At 37.9% G+C, this 19,632-nt stretch overlaps 1 protein-coding gene and 1 non-coding gene across 2 annotated transcripts in view; both read right to left on the bottom strand.

The window, feature by feature from the left end:
- The window catches only part of LOC124614612 (nucleosome-remodeling factor subunit NURF301), a 298,073-nt gene that overhangs the window by 74,023 nt on the left and 204,418 nt on the right, over nt 1-19,632 (bottom strand). Inside the window, exon 24 of the mRNA XM_047142958.1 lies at nt 7,643-7,756. Coding sequence (XP_046998914.1) covers nt 7,643-7,756 — 114 coding nt within the window. The remainder of the gene's footprint in view (nt 1-7,642; nt 7,757-19,632) is intronic.
- On the bottom strand, nt 3,771-3,845 carry Trnal-caa. The gene has a single exon. It is a non-coding gene; the product is annotated as a tRNA-Leu (tRNA).

Here is a 19,632-nt window from a genome sequence, read left to right as displayed (position 1 = left end):
ATCCAGTCATTAAATGGGAGCCCATGACTTGTTCACAATAACATGCAATGAAATGCGCAAATGTCATCGGACATAAACAGCACTATTTGTCACACATCGTCTATTTGTGAGATTCAGTTCAATAAAATGTAATGAGGAAGGAGGCTTTATTACAAATATTATACTAACAATGTAATGAGCAATATACAGTACCATTGTACAATGCAAACTATCATTACACAAAGTCTGCAGTTTGTTAATAAAGCAGAGCAAAAACTACTTCTTTCTCAGGGCACATGCTGTGTCTACACAAACAAACCAGCAAATAGTATCACAAAATACATGACAAGCCACACCCACACAATGCTGGGAATCAGTGAAACAAAATGGCTGCACTCTTGCAGGTTGCACCAATGAGGAGCAGCAATATGTGATCAGATTTCTGTTAGCTGAAGGGTTGAAACTAGTCAAAATCCAGCGTTGGATGGCAGTGCAGTATGGCAAAAGATGTTTGAGTATAACGCAACTCTACGAGACTGCAGACAAGTTCGAACGGGTGTGACAAGTGTTGAAGATTCCCCAAGCCCAGGACGCTGTGTCTGTACAGTCACAGTGAACAACACTGTGTGAGCTGATATGGGGAAACAGGTATATTATGGTGCGTGATGTTGCAGTAACTATGAACATCAGTGCTGGCTCACCCCTCCATACTGTTCATGATATACTGACGTTTAAGAAAGTGTGCACAATGTGGGTTACAAAACATCTGTACATGACTGAATGGGGCGATATTTCTTCACCATATTGTAACAGGCGATGAAAGTTTGGTGCATTTTTTCGAACCTGATCAAATGCGGCCTTCAATGGAGTGGCAACATTCTTGAACATTAAATGTTGAGAGGTCAAAATATGAACAGTGGGACATATGCAAACCTTATGTATGAAAATCTGGAATCAGCAACCTTGAGAGAGCAGTGTGGAGTGGTGTCCAGTGGCATCCTGCTACCGCATGACAATGTGAGGCCACAAACTGCTAGTCATATTAGATACCATCAAGAACCTGAAGTTTTCCCGCTTGTCCCAACTCCCATATTTCCAAGATCCAGTACCTTCAGATTATCACATTTTTAATCCACTGGAATAAGTGGTTACTGCCCCCCCCCCCCCCCCCCCACACCGCCGCCACACCAAGATTTCTTTGCACATGGAACTGAGAAGCTTGTCCAGCACTGACATAATTGCATGGAACTTGAGGGGGATTACATTTAAAAATAAATTAGTGTTGTTTTCCATTCTCATAATACATTCTTCTTCGGGGTGTCTATTGAATGACTCTTGTACTTGTACTAAGTTCAGCAGGAAATATCTTGTACACTTAATTAAAAATAATATTACTACTGAAGTAATGTGAACTGATGTGCAGCAAAGACATCTAGCATGCTAGAACGTATACATGTCACTCACTGCTGCATGGCAGTGTAGCTTGTTTCCTCAAAGTGACAATATGTGTGTAGCAATGGTGCTCATGGTACTCAAGATTTATAACTTCAGGATGGAGCTCGTATGGCTAGTTATTATGACTGTACCACCTACATACAGAGTGATTCTTATTAATGTTTAAAAACATCCAAAGCAACGTAGATGATGCTGAGACAAGTAATTTAATATGAGACACATGAAGACGCAATCTCAGAAAATAAACCAAAAGTGGATGCCAAATGTTGAACATATGACATTATCAGATGACATACCTTGCCACACGAGTAGTGGTGGAGCCTATCTGTCTGTCCCACCCGCTCATCCCAACCCAAGTCAAGTATTCATGTCAGTGTGGCTCTGGGCCCACATGCACGATTTTAACGCATGGAGATCAGGATTCGAGGCTCGTGTATGGCAGGGAGCATATTTATTATTGTGTTAGACAATTGTGTGTTTACATGGAGTAAGATTTATTACTTTATTTACAAGTCTCGTGGTCTTTGCCAGTGTACTGTAAAGTAAAACAACAAAAACCTACCATATTGCGTACTGCGTCAGAAGTAAATAAGTATAAGCTTCTAAATTGCACCATTACCAGTAAAAGTTTTACAAACAAAAAAAGAAGGGAAGAAGGGACAAAAGAAAAGAAACACAAATTAAGAACAGCTTTTACTTGGTATTTGTGCAAGTTGGAAATACCTGTAATTAAAGTTACGTCTGTACACTTACTTCTAGGTCTTAAGACGGTCATAATTGACTGACATTAATAACACGATTGCTGGTTTTATAATAAGATAAATATTACATATTTCCCACTGCCCTACATTTTTTATTTCATTCTGGACTGTACCCTTAGTTGGTTTCAAAACATTGTAAATGCCACAGTCATTTTTTTCACCCTTTATTAAGTTCTAATTTCAAATTGACAGTTACTGAGAAATCTCTATGGTTACTAACAGCAAGATTTAAGGTGTTTTCAGAACAAACAGTTACTGTCATCTTAGTACTCAGCAATAGAGTTCCTCATACTATTTGAAGAACTGTAATACACAGGAAGCTGTAGTAATTGCTGCAGACCACAGGTTGAAGTAATTCGTAAATCCACTTACATTTGCTATTATCTGGTTGAACCAGAATATTCACTAACAAAATATTGTATCTCTTTAAGAACATGGCTGCTATGGCTCTAAAATGGAGCCTGCTTGAAAATTAATAAATAACGCAAGGAGTGAAGGTAACAACAAAATCACCGTATAGTCCACACCCTGAGTAACTGACAGGCACACAAACAAGACAGAGACTGTTGCTAACCTGTGGACAAATTGTTCTTCAGAACTAATAAAACACACCAACATCTGCATGCCTACACTGCCCTGGCCATCTACAATGTGTCAGCACTGCAGCTCTCCTTGGGCAAGAGAAGTTGGTGAAAAGGGGGGGGGGGGGGGTTGGGAAAGGGTGACTGGTAACTGGGGAGGGAAAGACAGCAGGTGCAAGAGGTGAGAATGTGGAAACTCATTCTGAGCACAGCACGTGGAGACTGAGGCCAGGATGTTTCTGCCCGGCCTCGATCTCCTCTAGTCTTTTCTTGCTTCGCAACCTTCCCACACTTGTACTTTAGCGATGCTCTACACCCACTCTACCAAACAATCTCTTACCCCAGTCAACACAATCTCTCACCCCAGTCAGTCTGCAGTGCGAGCATACTGGTCTCAGCCGGGACAATGTGGCTGTGAAAGTGCATTTGTGTGGTATGCATTATTATTAATTCTGAAGAACAATTTGTAAAAAAGCTAGGAATGTTTTCAGTCTTATGTACCTGTCAACGAGTCATTGTTGCAATTATATGGTCGGTTATTACCTTTACTTCTTTCATTATTTACATTCTGCCAAGGACTGTTTAAATATTGTTATGACCAACATGAAATGAGTTGCCACTAAGGCAACTGTTGTTTGGTTTCAGATCTCAAGTCCTCATCATCTGTGATGATGCAGCTAAACAATTCTTACTTTTTCCATTGTGGTGAGTAAACTTTCTCAATGCATTTGTCATTATTAAGAATGTATCATTAGGATCCACCAGGAGTGTAACAACCCACAATGAAATACTCTAAAACCATAATTATCACCTTCTTATTTCATGGTGAATGAAATCTCTTATTGCTACTGTGAATATTGGTACAACACACAGACTGCCACATGCTTACGGATGGCTGTTCTACCATCAGGCACACAAGCTGCTGTGGCCGCAGCTACACGGCCATGAACTTGGTAAACATATTTCTTGGAACTTCCTGGCAGATTAAAACTGTGTGCCCGACCGAGACTCGAACTCGGGACCTTTGCCTTTTGCGGGCAAGTGCTCTACCAACTGAGCTACCGAAGCACGACTCACGCCCGGTACTCACAGCTTTACTTCTGCCAGTACCTCGTCTCCTACCTTCCAAACTTTACAGAAGCCCTCCTGCGAACCTTGCAGAACTAGCACTCCTGAAAGAAAGGATATAGCGGAGACATGGCTTAGCCACAGCCTGGGGGATGTTTCATTCTGGATATTTCTTGGAGTTGTACCATAGATTGATAAATGTTAATCACACCCCAGAAATGAGACTTCAGGCAAAAAATTTACCCTCACTTTGAGGTGCACTTAAAAATCAAATCAAGTATAATTCGTTATATGAGAGATAAAGTATAAAGTGGCACCACCTCTCAGGGCTTTGTGGAGAGTAGTATTTATTTGTAACAATTCAAATGAAATTAACTTTAGCCAGTTGGAGACTTAAAATTACTACAAACACTAATAGCAGTGAGAATTCATGATATCTATTGAAATAATACGCACGGAACTATAGTAGCTGGGGCCACTTAGACTTTTAAAGACTGTACTGGAACAAGTGTTCGAGTTGTACTTCAGTCTTTCCATGTCATGTGAATGACCTGCAAAGTATTTTTTCTTTCAATGAAATACAGTGTTTTCATCCAAGAAGGTTATATCTTGACTTAACAGAGTATTTCAATCCACATATTCAAGGAACTGATTTGTTCAAATGGCTCTGAGCACTATGGGACTCAACTGCTGAGGTCATTAGTCCCCTAGAACTTAGAACTAGTTAAACCTAACTAACCTAAGGACATCACAAACATCCATGCCCGAGGCAGGATTCGAACCTGCGACCGTAGCGGTCTTGCGGCTCCAGACTGCAGCGCCTTTAAGCGCACGGCGGTACTGATTTGTATCGTTCCTTGTAGACCTATATGCTAAGTAGGGTAATTATTAGATTACTTTTTTAACATTCTAGATAATATAATTTGTCTGCAACATAAAATCATTTCCAACACAAGTGATCTGTACAGAGTGCAAACTGGAAGTACTGTCATCACTACAGAAAATGTTTCTCCCACAGTCTCTCCTACGTCTGTCAATGTTGTTCGACAAGTAAGTTAGGTCATAGCCACCTAGAATACAGACGGCAATAATTAGGAACTACACACAGGTGGGCTGTGAGTGGGGATGTGACAGGCGAGTCTCACTGCATAGCATACCTGAACAGTCAGGATCTATATTGCTGTTGTTGTTGTTGTTGTGGTCTTCGGTCCTGAGACTGGTTTGATGCAGCTCTCCATGCTACTCTATCCTGTGCACGCTTCTTCATCTCCAAGTACCTACTGCATCCTACATCCTTCTGAATCTGCTTGATGTATTCATCTCTTGGTCTCCCTCTATGATTTTTACCCTCCACGCTGCCCTCCAATACTAAATTGGTGATCCCTTGATGTCTCAGAACAAGTCCTACCAACGGATCCCTTCTTCTAGTCAAGTTGTGCCACAAACTTCTCTTCTCTCCAATCCTATTCAACACCTCCTCATTAGTTATGTGATCTACCCATCTAATCTTCAGCATTCTTCTGTAGCACCACATTTCGAAAGCTTTTATTCTCTTCTTGTCTAAACTATTTATCGTCCATGTTCACTTCCATACATGGCTACACTCCATACAAATACTTTCAGAAACGACTTCCAAACACTTAAATCAATACTCGATGTTAACAAATTTCTCTTCTTCAGAAACGCTTTCCTTCCCATTGCCAGTCTACATTTTATATCCTCTCTACTTCGACCATCATCAGTTATTTTGCTCCCCAAATAGCAAAACTCCTTTACTACTTTAAGTGACTCATTTCCTAATCTAATACCCTCAACATCACCCGACTTAATTCGACTACATTCCATTATCCTCATTTTGCTTTTGTTGATGTTCATCTTATATCCTCCCTTCAAGACACCATCCATTCCATTCAACTGCTTTTCCAAGCCCTTTGCTGTCTCTGACAGAATTACAATGTCATCGGCGAACCTCAAAGTTTTTATTTCTTCTCCATGGATTTTAATACCTACTCCGAATTTTTCTTTTGTTTCCTTCACTGCTTGCTCAATATACAGATTGAATAACATCGGGGAGAGGCTACAACCCTGTCTCACTCCCTTCCCAACCACGGCTTCCCTTTTATGCCCCTCAACTCTTATAACTGCCATTTGGTTTCGATACAAATTGTAAATAGCCTTTCGTTCCCTATATTTTACCCCTGCCACCTTCAGAATTTGAAAAAGAGTATTCCAGTCAACATTGTCAAAAGCTTTCTCTAAGTTTACAAATGCTACAAACGTAGGTTTGCCTTTCCTTAATCTAGCTTCTAAGATAAGCCGTAGGGTCAGTATTGGCTCACGTGTTCTAATATTTCTATGGAATCCAAACTGATCTTCCCCAAGGTTGGCTTCTAGTAGTTTTTCCATTCGTCTGTAAAGAATCCACGTTAGTATTTTGCAGCCGTGACTTATTAAACTGATAGTTCGGTAATTTTCACATCTCTCAACACCTGCGTTCTTTGGGATTGAGATTATCATATTCTTCTTGAAGTCTGAGGGTATTTCGCCTGTCTCATACATCTTGCTCACCAGATGGTAGAGTTTTGTCAGGACTGGCTCTCCCAAGGCTGTCAGTAATTCTAATGGAATGTTGTCTACTTCTGGGGCCTTGTTTCGACTCAGGTCTTTCAGTGCTCTGTCAAACTCTTCACGCAGTATCATATCTCCCATTTCATCTTCATCTACATCCTCTTCCATTTCCATAATATTGTCCTCAAGTACATCGCCCTTGTATAGACCCTCTATATACTCCTTCCACCTTTCTGCTTTCCCTTCTTTGCTTACAACTGGGTTGCCATCTGAGCTCTTGATATTCATACAAGTGGTTCTCTTTTCTACAAAGGTCTCTCTTAATTTTCCTGTAGGCAGTATCTATCTTACCTCTAGTGAGATAAGCCTCTACATCCTTACATCTATCCTCTAGCCATCCCTGCTTAGCCATTTTGCACTTCCTGTCGATCTCATTTTTGAGACATTTGTATTCCTTTTTGCCTGCTTCATTTACTGCATTTTTATATTTTCTCCTTTCATCAATTAAATTCAATATTTCTTCTGTTACCCAAGGATTTCTACTAGCCCTCGTCTTTTTACCTACTTGATCCTCTGCTGCCTTCACTATTTCATCCCTCAAAGCTACCCATTCTTCTTCTACTGTATTTCTTTCCCCCATTCCTGTCAATTGTTCCCTTATGCTCTCCCTGAAACTCTGTACAACTTCTGGTTTAGTCAGTTTATCCAGGTCCCATCTCCTTAAATTCCCACCTTTTTGCAGTTTCTTCAGTTTTAATCTACAGTTCATAACCAATAGATTGTGGTCAGAGTCCACATCTGCCCCTGGAAATGTCTTACAATTTAAAACCTGGTTCCTAAATCTCGGTCTTACCATTATATAATCTATCTGATACCTATTAGTATCTCCAGGGTTCTTCCATTGCTATGTTGTGAATATTGGCAGCACCGAGAAATGACTTGATGTACGGTGACGTGTGCCGACAGCTTCTGAATGAAGCTGTAGAAAGTAAAACTGTACTTACCGTTCTTGTCAACTTCTGCAAGTTTCTTAAGAGGTGCATTTTTGGACCACAAAAATTACAAAAAGGAATGCTGGCTTGCATTTGGGTAAATACAGTAATCCAATTGCCTTACTCAGTATATGTGTTGTAAATACATTAGCACATATTTTTATTTATACCACTTCGTTACAAATCGGTGACTAATAATGATATTCATAAGGATTTAGATTCTACTAAAAATTATTACCTGGTACTGGAGTTTGACCAGATGGTTGAATTTTTATAAGAGACTGTGGCTGCTGAGCAGTCTTTGGCAGTATACTTGTCGGTCCTGTCATGACGCGAGTTGTTCCATCAGCTCCTTCATAGGAAAACAATGGTGCAAAATAGTAAAAAATTATAATACTACTAACTAAAAGACATGTAACATGATTTCTGAAATGTATAAAACAGCTTGTTAAAAATCCATAATATTTGAGAACATGGTGGAAACAAGAAAAGGGACCAATGTAAGCAGAGTTTGAATAGTAGGAATGAAATATACAATGGTATGTTTACTTTAAGTATATAACATACAGGAAAAAGGGTTACCCAAATAAGAGAAGAACATTAAAAGACTAACAGAACTACTAGTACTGAATAAATTTAAAAAATTTTATGGGTGGTATCTCTCAAGCACACAAGTTTGTTTGTATGGCCTCTAGATTTGTATTTCATATGATTTTCAATTTATTTTCAATCAAAGAACGAGCCTCGGATTAAAAATACCTAATATAGACAGCACTTCTTGTTCCTTTATGACAGCTCATCACAGCCTGAAGAAAAACCAAGGAACGCAAGAAGATACACTAAACAATAACAGAAAACTAGAACCAAAGAAAAAGACAAAAACAAGTTGAGAGTGGGAACTTTAAATGTAATAACCTTGACAAGAAAGACTGAAAAGATTGTAGACATGATGGAGAGGAGAAATATTCATATCCTTGGATTGAGTGAGACTAAGTAGAAGCGAAAAAACCTTAAATTGCTAAGAGGTGGGTACAAATTATACCGGCAGGGTCACAATAAAGAGCCAAAAAATGGAGTGGGGTTTGTGTTTCACAAAGACATTGGCCCAGTTACAGCTGTGAGCTTTGTACGTGAAAGGATAATTAGAGCAAGAGTGAACTGGGGAAAGAATAGTTTTACTATACTCCAAGTGTACAAACATCAGCAAGGGACCAGTGATGAAGAAAAAACGAAATTCCTTGAAGAACTGGAAGACCAAGTAAGAGAAGATAACATTATGATAATTGTGGATCTGAATGCTCAGATCGGCACTGATAGAAATAGATATGAGGAGGTGATTGACCCTTTTGGATATGGAAAATGAAATGTTGAGGGTGAAGAAATTCTAAATCTGTGCATAAGGAACCATCTTTTAGTGAAGAATACGTTCTTCAAGAAACAAGATAGCCATAAGATTATTAGATATGGCTGGGGTGGTAAATCTAAGACAGTTATAGACTATATATTAACGGGCAAATTAATTGGAGGAAAAAGTAAGGGACACTAAATACATACCAAGTGAGCACTTGGATAGCGACAACAGGTTACTAGTAGCTGATCTAAATTATACGATGAAAAGTTTGAATGCTGTACAAAGAATGCCAAAAATTAAGGAGTGGAAGTTGAAAGAAGAAAAAAAATAAGACAAGTTTCCAAAATCTAGTAGCACAAAAACTGAAAGGGGTAGTGTAGAGGAAGAGTGGAACCTATTTAAAACACCAATAGTTCACAGTGCTGTGCATGTATGCGGCAAAACGAAGGGTAAAGTGAAAGGCAAAGAAAGCAGTTGGTGGAACGATAGAGTAAAAGTTGCTATTAAAAAACGTAATATGGAGGGAGGGAGGGAGGGAGGGAGGGAGAGAGAGAGAGAGAGAGAGAGAGAGAGAGAGAGAGAGAGAGAGAGAGAGAGAACATGGAGTTTGAGAAAAGAAATCAGAACCAGGGGCTGGTACCAAAAGATGAACACAAGGTGACAACACTGTAGAAGGAATACTGACAAAAGAAACTCCAAGCAAAGAGAATTGTGAAAGAAGAAAAGAAGAGTTGGGAAACATTCAGCCAGAAACTAGAGCAGGATAGCAAAGGGAAGCAAAAACTGCTATATGGGTTTTTGAAAAGTAAAAGATCTGATAGAGAAGACATAAAAGCGATTGAAACAGAGGATGGGGATATTATCAAGGACATGGAAGGTATCAGAGAACAGATGAAGAATTATTTTGAAATCTTACTGAATGGGGAAGGTGCAAAAGAAAGTGACACTGAAACCATTGAATTAAAGGAAGAGCAGGAACTAATCTCTTGGTTTCAAACTGAGAATTCCCTGAAACAGATGAAAAGTGGGAAGCGGCTGGAGTAGATGAGCTGACAGCGGATATGATTAAAGCCACAAGAATCCATGGAATACAATGGTTACACTGGGTGCTGGGGTGATATGGAAAAAAGCAAAGTGCCGGATGAATGGAAAAAAGGAATTATAATACCACTGTTCAAGAAAGATAGTAGAAAGAAATGCACCAACTACCGAGTAATCACACTGTTATCACACTGCCTTAAGATAATGGAAACTGTCATAGAAAAAAGATTACGGAAAATTCTAGAACACCAATTAAAGGAACAACAGCATGGGATCAGAAGTAATACGGGAAAAATAGATCTCATTTTCTCCCTCCATCAGTTAATGGAGAAATATTGGGAAAAAGGAAATAACTTGATAGTAGTATTTGAGGAATTGCAAAAAGCATATGACAGTGTACCAAGGGATAAAATATGGGAATGCTTGAAACAATATAATGTTCCTGATTCATTAATTAAAGAAGTCCAGATGCTGTACGATGGTTGTGAGAGCAGTGTACAAGTAGGAGATGGAAGATCAAATTGGTTTAAGACAAAGAGAGGTGTTCAGCAAGGCAGTTCGCTCTCGCTTTTCTCTTCATTACACTTACAGACATGGAAGGAAGAAGAAAAAGATCTCAACACTTTCGTTTTTGCTAATGACATCACCATTTGGGGAGAGATGGAAATGGAGGTTCAGAGGAGATTAGATAACTGGAACACAAAATTTAAAAAATTCAAGTTAACTGTAAGTAGGAACAAGACAGTGGCAATGAAGATGAGCAGGACACCCACATCTTATAACATCATACTGGAGAGGGAGAACGTTGAATGTGTGAAAAGTTTCAATTATCTGTGTTGCAACATATCACATGATGGAAGTTCCAAACTAGGAGTCTTAAAAAGAATAACAAAAGGATCTAGCTACTTACTCCAAGTACAAAATCTAATCTGGGACAAGGAAGTCCCTCAAAGAGCCAAACAGACCATGTATAAAATTTATCTTCTACCAATCGTGATGTATAGTCTAGAGACCTGTGTCATAAATAAGGGACAAGACAGTCAAATACAAGCACGTGAAATGAAGTTGCTTAGGCCAGCTCTACAAAAAACTAGGAGAGACAGAGTCAGGAATGATTATGTAAGGAGAAACCTGCAGGTGACATTGACTTCAGGAGAGAATGAGTGCTTTGAGATTGAAGTGGTTCGGTCATGTGAAGCGAATGCATCCCACTCGAACACCACACCAGTATTTGGAGATGGAGGTACCAGGAAGAAGACCAATTGGGCGGCCTAGAAAGAGATGGACAGACCAGGTTACGGAAGATCTCAAGAGGAGAGGAGTAACATGGGATGTAATGGAGAGGGAAAAGCTATAACAGGACAGAAACCAATGGAGGCATATCATTCACAAAATTCCTACCCAGCTCACTGGAAGGAAATCCTGATAGTGATGATCATTTTCATCACTTATGTGTAGTATTAACATATTTCTGTCCTACACAGGGAAAAGAACTTCGTTAATAAATTAGCCTATGTTAACTTTGGATGTAATAACAAGAAATTCAATCAACAGTCCCTTAGGAAAATTGTTACAGTTGGCAAGTCACTAAATATTTAAAGTGTTCTGCAAAAATATAATTTAAGTCAATTCAAAAATACATGAACAGATAACTTGACAAAGTATACAAAAGGCCTTAGCTTTTGCACTGAAAAGCTGTGTTATGTTGCTTCTTTTATTGCACTACACTTTTTCTTCCACAAATCGGTAACATGCCTGATGAAAGATTTTGGGTCAATCCAAATGAAGTGGTCCAATAAAAATTAAGTTGGTTACTTGACCATTTTTAAATATTTCAATTTTTTTATATGTGATTACCCTATAATTGAGAAGTTCAAAACAGTTTTTTAAAAAAATTTACCTTACACCTTTACTGAATGGCAGCCATTTTCGCTTGTTAGCGTGACAATGTTTCAGTGTAGCGATGTTAGCAAAAATATGAATATCTCTGCACTGGGTTAAGTTACAACACTGCAATTGACATGATTGTTTTTAGACAAGTGTCCTCTACAACATTGTCTATTACACAAAATACCCTAAATTCAAAAATAACCAGTCAAAATGACCTCCAAAGTTTGGTATCCAAATTTTCAAAAATCCACTTTTTAGGCCCAAAAATAACAAACAAGGAGTGATTTATGAGTGGCTATTTTTTTCCTATAGTTAGATATCATACACCACTAGCCTCATATAGAGCAAGAACACTTACAAATATTTCCTTACTTTTTTGCGAATTTTTGAAACTTGGAATTTTTCATTTTTTGTAAAGTTTAGGTGGGACTGAACATAAAAATATGATTTTTGCACAGTTTGTACAACTATATGATAGCAACGTACTGTAAAAATTTCAACATTTTATCTGACTGTGAACAAAGATATCATTTTTTAAAAATGAGGAGATAATTCACATTACTCAACAGAGATAATCCACATTACTCTACAACTGATCTTATTGCTGTTGCCTATTCATGTGTGATATTGGCAGGATATAATCAATTATTATTGAAGTAAGGTACTGAATTATATACAAAAAGTGGAAACGTCACTGAAATTAACATCCTTTGAGATGCGACTGTTCATACACCTGGTGGTGAATGTTTAGAACACTTATTTCTTCAGACAGCTTCTGTGATATAGAATAAGATCCCCCAGTTGCTGTGGTAAGTTCAAGCACTGAAAGTTTCCTTAAAACATTTTTTATTGGTATTCAAACTTTGTCACTAGTAGATTTCTTGAATGATGTTCTTGGGCCAGCAGGGTGGCAAAAATGCACAAAAACAGCATTGTTTTACAAACTTATTCTTTCAACCTCTGCAAGCCACCACTGTCCATCACACACACATGCCACCATGTCATTCAACATTAAAGACAGATCTGTAATTTTACTGAAACAATGTTCCTCATAAATTTCAGTTTCTGATGTTACATAGCATCAAACTAAGTTTTCTGCAATGCCAATGAATTTGTGGAAATGCCTTGTTCCTTTTATTGCTGTACAGTTTTCATCTGGTTTGAAGTGTTGTTTTCATATGCAGAGCAACTTCTTCTTTCTTGATCAGAAAATAGGTAGTACCTTTAATATTATCCTTGCAAGAGATATGCATGTCCTGTGCTATGAGAATTTGGTCTGTGGTTGGTCTTTTAGGCTGGCTTCACTTACTTCATGTTTTGTTGTACCTCCTACTGCATCACATGCATTTTTACCATGGCAAGATGCAAAAGAGTGCCATTCAGCCTCCAACCCAAAGTCTACTTTGTGGTTGCACAGATTTGAAAAATTCTTTTTGTTCTTATACTGGCCACCACTTCCATTTGAAAAGTATATCAGCTTCTCAACCTTGGGAAATTTTTTTTAATGTAATTTAGTACATACTTTTGAAACACATGTACAACCAATGTGTTATGCTCCAAGTAGTCACTTAGAATGCAAATTGAAGCACTGCAAACTTCATCTTTCTCATTTTTAAAGGACAGGATAAATGGATGCACTGCTGCCTGAACACTGACCCAGTGGAATCACAAATGTAAAATTTTCTGCAAAATCAGCTAGCACTATGCATTCGATTTCATGAAGTTGTGCTTTTTTGTCCTTCAAAAACTTACTTTGGATTTTAGAAACAAGTGGTGACCTTCGAGTTTTTGTAAGTTGTCATTAAATATTCCATGTACTCTTCCTGAGATTTAACCACTGTTATCATTTCTGCCCTGTCAGTTGTGACCCACTGTTTGAAGGTAATACTGTCTGGCATTTCATCATCATATTCGTGAAACACTTCAATAATGGTTTTGTTACCAGGGCATTTATTACCCAACTCATCATGCAGTCATAACTGTTAGTGTCACAGACCATTAAATCTAGTAACTCTTTTGTAGTTAAGGTCACTGAGTTTTGCACTCACAATCATGTTTGACATTTTGATTATATAAACAAACACGTAAGGAGTGTGTCCTTGAGGATCCAGCCAAAATACACCACTTATGGCGGAGGTCACAAAATTTTTACCTTCCAATTTTGCATTCAGAATTTTTGAAAGCTACATCAAGTTCATTTAAATTTGACAGCACTAGTCGTTTCTGCTTTGTTACTTCAACTCCATTTATTGCTTTGTTACTTCAACTCCATTTATAACAACTCTTTTGCTATCTTTGCAACCTGGGCGCATTCTACTGTTTTCATCATCTTCAGTCAACTGCTGGATCTTTTTAATTGTTTCTTCGCCTATACCTACTCTTTCTTCTTTCCTAAAACTGGAAGAATGCCTTGCTCTTTCACTAATTTTCGGGTTCGTTTAACCAAACGATGAGAAACGTTGAATTCATTAACTATTTTTTCTCTTGACCATGAGTCGGGGAGCAAACTTAAAATTTTAACTTTTTCCTCTTTAGATGTCAATGAATATTTAATTTTTTAATTTATCCATTAAGCTCAAATATTGTCCGATGATGCTGGTGTAGGTTTTCTTATTCTTTAGAAATAATGTTGGTATCTCTATTATTAAAGCATGGTTCCAAGTCTTTTCTAATTTTGTCTGAAATTTATTGTACTTTATTTTAAATAGCTGATTTTCTTTTTCTGCTACTTAATTTTATTATTTTGAAGCAGGGGATGCGTCTAACTTAGAACAAGCAAAATCCAATACGCTAACAGTTTCCTCATTAGGAATATAAATACCATTAACAAGGTTACATGATTCTGGTTCTGGATTCACAACAAATATTTTTGAGTAATAATTTGGGCACAGGGAATTTCCAGGAATCACATTACATTTCACTTGGGAAGCTGTTTCACTCTCACACAACAAAGACAAATGTTCAAGGTTTTATTTCCCTCAAACCTTTAATGATAGGCTTTTTATGAACTTTAAGTGGATCACAGCACTTTCTTCCAAAAATGTGGTTGTACTTCAGAATATATTTCTTCTCATGATACTAACCCACTGATGTTACAGAAGAACTCACTCGAAATCTAAACAAAGTTTGTCTAACTTCATCAAAGTCATTAACATTTTTCAATTTTTCTGAAACTGAACTGTGAACTGTTGTGACACACTTTACTTGCTATCTGTCCAACAGACCACTGTTCGTCCATGTTATTGCATTCCTGTCAATCTCTCAAAATTAATTACAAATTACACAGAGAACAAAGCACATAACATATTTCTGCACTCTCGATGAAGCATGTACATCCACTCTAACAGAGGTTTCAGAACAGAGTGACTACAACAATGCCACACCCAGCAATAACGTACTTCTTTATTGACAATAAACCTGAACGTAAATGGGCATTTTTATTACCATAGAACAAAAGCAAAAGCTCCTATTGTTCAATATCGCATTATTAAAAATAAATAAACTAAATGAATATTGGGTGATAGTGTTAACTAAATACATGTCACAATTACGTTTTATCACAATGAAACAATAAACCATTTAAATAGGCAACAGCCATAAGATCAGTTGTAGAGTAATGTAAATTATTTCCTCATTTTCAAAAATTCATATCTTTGTTAACAGTCAGATATCAATGTTGAAATTTTTACAGTATGTTGCTATGATATAGGTGTACAAACTGTGCAAAAATCATATTCAGTCCCACCATAGATATCTAACCCCAAACTTAACAAAAAATGAAAATTTTCATATTTCAAAAATTCATAAAAAGTTAAGGAAACATTTATATGTATTATTGCTCTATATGAGGCTAGTAGTGTATGATATCTAACTATAGGAAAAAAATAGACCCTCATAAATCACTCCTGGTTTGTTATTTTTGGGCCTTTAAGTACAGTTGCTATCTTGTACAGAAATAACTACATGTAATTTGAATATGAACCGTATTACAAAAGGAGGAAGATGACATGTGACAGAGAGAGAGAGAGAGAGAGAGAGAGAGAGAGAGAGTAAATCAAAAGAGCAGCTGTATAATGGTAGTACTTAACATCTCATCATTTTGAGTCTCAAGGCACTACAGCTGGAGCACTTATTCAGATTGGACACATGTGGACCTTTTTTTATAGAATCATACTAGAATTCACCACACTTACTCTAGGTAATTATGGAAAGCCTAAATGAGGAGAGGCAGATAAATTTGAACTTTGTTTCTCTCAAATACATGCTCATATGCTCCTCCCATTCCTTGGCTATGACCGATATACACAACTAGTTTCCTGAATCTGTTGCGGTCCTGTTCATCCATGAGCTAGGGCAGTGGCTAACACTATTACAGTACAGAACTTTTTACTGTGGATCCTAAGGGCAAGTGAGTTACAAGAAGTCTGCAAATATCTTGAAAGCAAAGCTCAACAGCAGAAAGCTCTCAAAGTCTTAAACATTTTGGTGCCTCACTGTATCTCTCATAAATTCATTTGTTTAGCAGTGATGAATAATTCCCATAGAGGAGACAAATTAAAGAAGCCAGAATAAAATAAGTAAAACTATCAGTTCTAGTAAGAAAGTATTTTTTGTTAAGTACTGGCAGTCTCCAGTAAGTGTACACTGACAAGGTGGATGGCTACAAAATTTGTAATAGAATAGACAGTATATCATGTAACATAGTAGACAAAAGTATCACTGTGCTACATTTGCTTATAGCATACCCTTTGGGGTGTGGTTTGATTTTCATTTTATGGAACATGAGGGAGGTGCTGTTTTACATTACAGTGTTGATTACACACAACGTGAAGGGTATGAAGGTATTACACAAATGAGGTGTTCCTCATACATTATTTTTTTTAACAGCATCTAAAGCAGAAACACCATGAGATGATAGGAAAGAAAATGACTGATTCCATCAAAGTGGGGCAGAGACAGAGAGTAATCTGGCACTACAGTTACAAGAAACAACAAAACAAAAACAGGTAAGGGGAAGATAAAAATATACATAAATGAATGAAGGGAAATTTGCAGTTAATCCTGGTCAAAGGAACAGAAAAATTGCAGGTAAAACTCAAATACTTTCTGATTTCAATAAATCTGGAAGTTCCACATTTTACATTACTGACACAGCTAGCAGTTTTGATCTTTTGCAAAAACGATGAATTCCTACTGTTATGTTTCATTGCTGATCATATTTACATAGTCAGGGACACTGCTTTTACTATGAGCAGTCATATGGCATAAATGTTCTGTTGTCTAGCAATCCCTCCTCACAAACACATCTCCCTCCTATCCAAATTGTTGAATGGACACTTTGTGATACAAAACTGTCGCTACTCAGGTCACGAGGACGAACAGTGTCAAACAAAAATTAAGCCTATTGTTGCAATTACTATCACAGTAGTCATAATTCATTTTTGTATTGATGATGAATTTTCGCAAAGCTGGAGTGCAGAAAGTGTCACTTTTATATATCTCAAACACAATGGTTCTGTCTTCTTCTCCTGTTTCCCTGCAACTATACATAATTATCACCTTCCCATGTGGTGTAAATAACATAACAGATTATATATTACAGTAATTCAATGCCAAAATTGTAAAGTTATCCGGAATAACTGGTGTAAAATGCTTAGTAAAGCTGCTGCTGTGGTTCACAATAAAGCTGAGCCAGAAGATAGCAAGCAAGACATTTGAGTGGGGGAAATTAGCAAATTTTTCTGGGTGTAGGTTCTCCCAACATTTTAAGAACTGAACTGTCACCAAATGGAGAAAATTAATATCTGGGCCTCAATTTGCAGTGGTCTTGCTCTGGGTCTACCAATGGAAAATGACATGGCTCTACAACCAGAAAAAAAAGTTAACTCACTCTAGTCACAGAAACCTGAGCACTCACAATGGTGAGGCCCTGTTTTTGATGATATGTGTAAGAGAGGGTATAATAAATGAATATGGCTACAATGACAAACGAATTTATGACGTAAGTGTGTTGGTGGGGTAGACATGGGGCATGAGGGTACTGCCAGGTGTGACTTTACATTTGTGAAGCTTTTTACTGTTGACATAAACTTTTGCCATGAATACTAAATATATGTAGGAACAATTTTGTCTGGATAGTGTAGGGAGAAAAAGCGATCAATAACAAAGAGGTCAGGTGCAGATGGCATCAACAATGAGGAGGAGTTTCTCTTATGGGAAAGCTGCAGCGACGTATTTTACAAATCAGGTAACAACTGGAGATCTTTAATACACACACATCAAAAAAAGTTTTACATCACCCCGATTCCCAGAACTCCTGAAGATAGAGGTTGACTGTGGATATTGTATCACAGGCACAGTCCCTTTGATTGTTCAGAATGTCACTAAAACCGCCAAAAGATGTAAACAACCATGCATGAGCAACGCCTCTTAGACATAGAGAGTCCGACAGCCAATCAGTTCCAGTCACTCCACCAGGAAGGAGGTACACGGCTCATGTTGTCTGTAGTTTAATCATACCTAGATGGTCAATAATGCGGTTTGATCGTGTCCACATTGTTACTTTGTGCCAGTAAGGGCTCTCAACAAGGAAAGTGTCCAGACATCTCAGAGTAAACCAAAGCGATGTTCAGACATGGAGGAGGTACAGACGGACAGGAACTGGACTAGAGTGGCCAGCATGTTCTCCAAACATGAACCCTATCGAACATGCCTGGGATGGACTCAAAAGGCCTGTTCATGGACGATGTGATTCACCAACTGCTCTGAGGGATCTATGCCAAATTGCCTTTGAGGAGTGGGACAACCTGGACCAACAATGCCTTGATGAACTTGTAGATAATAGTATGCCATGACGAATACAGGCATGCATCAATGAGAGAGGACGTGCTACTGGGTATTAGAGGTACTGGTGTGTACAACAATCTGGACCACCACTTCTGAAGGTCTTGCTGTACAGTGGTACAACACACAATGTGTGGTTTCCATGAGCAATAAAAAGGGCGGAAATGATGTTTTTCTGCACAGGTTCCTGAACTCTCGGAACAGAGGTTATGCAAAACTTTTTTTGATGTGTGTATTACTGATAGTTAAAGCCAAGATTCTGTACATGCTGATGAACTGACAGCAACAAAAGAACTAAAATGCGAGAGGAGTTTTTAACTTGTGTAAGAAATGTTAGGAGAGGCCATGGGTTTTCAAAATCTTTTCCAAATCAATCTCAGTAGTGGAGATGTGTCCACAATACCAGATTATTTACAACAAAGTGTCCAGTTATAATGCAAATCATAAATCACATTTTTTCATTAGTTAAACTGCAAATAGTGTCCCCTGTTTTCTAACAGTACGATTTAAAAATCAGATGTGAGTGTTCAGTGAGATTGGCTACGGTGATCTGTGAGCCCATATTACAATTTGGTGGTGGTTAAGATAGACGTGTTTTTGAAATTATCAACAAAAGATGGTGCAGTGCAGCACATGGAAGAAGACACTTTTGGTGTGGTGGAATGGAAGAATTGTGTATGATACGAGAGAGAGAGAGAGAGAGAGAGAGAGAGAGAGAGAGAGAGAGAGAGAGAGAGAATGAATTTATGGCTGGCTCAGAAACATTTGACATTTCCTAAATGAATTTGCCAGATTATATAACTGTATGATGCATGCCGTACACAGAATGCACATGAAAATCATAGCCAGACAGATTAGCCTCAATGTCAGAAGACTTAAGTTATAACTGTTCTAGCCTTACTGGGATGAGGAGCTAAGGCTGATCTTTAGCAATGCTAGTGATGATCAGTGACATACCACTACTGTCACTTAATTTGGAGAGAAATGGAATGCTGTATACACTTATAAACACTAGTAAAACTTATAATTAAGCATAAACATTCATAACAAAGATATGTAATAAGACCACATAGTATGGAACAGGTGGCTATTTCAAATCACAA

This window comes from Schistocerca americana, chromosome 1 (genome assembly GCF_021461395.2).
Source record: "Schistocerca americana isolate TAMUIC-IGC-003095 chromosome 1, iqSchAmer2.1, whole genome shotgun sequence".
Lineage (NCBI taxonomy): Eukaryota > Metazoa > Arthropoda > Insecta > Orthoptera > Acrididae > Schistocerca > Schistocerca americana.
Note: the sequence above shows the minus strand (reverse complement) of the source record. Positions and strands in the feature narration are given on the sequence as shown.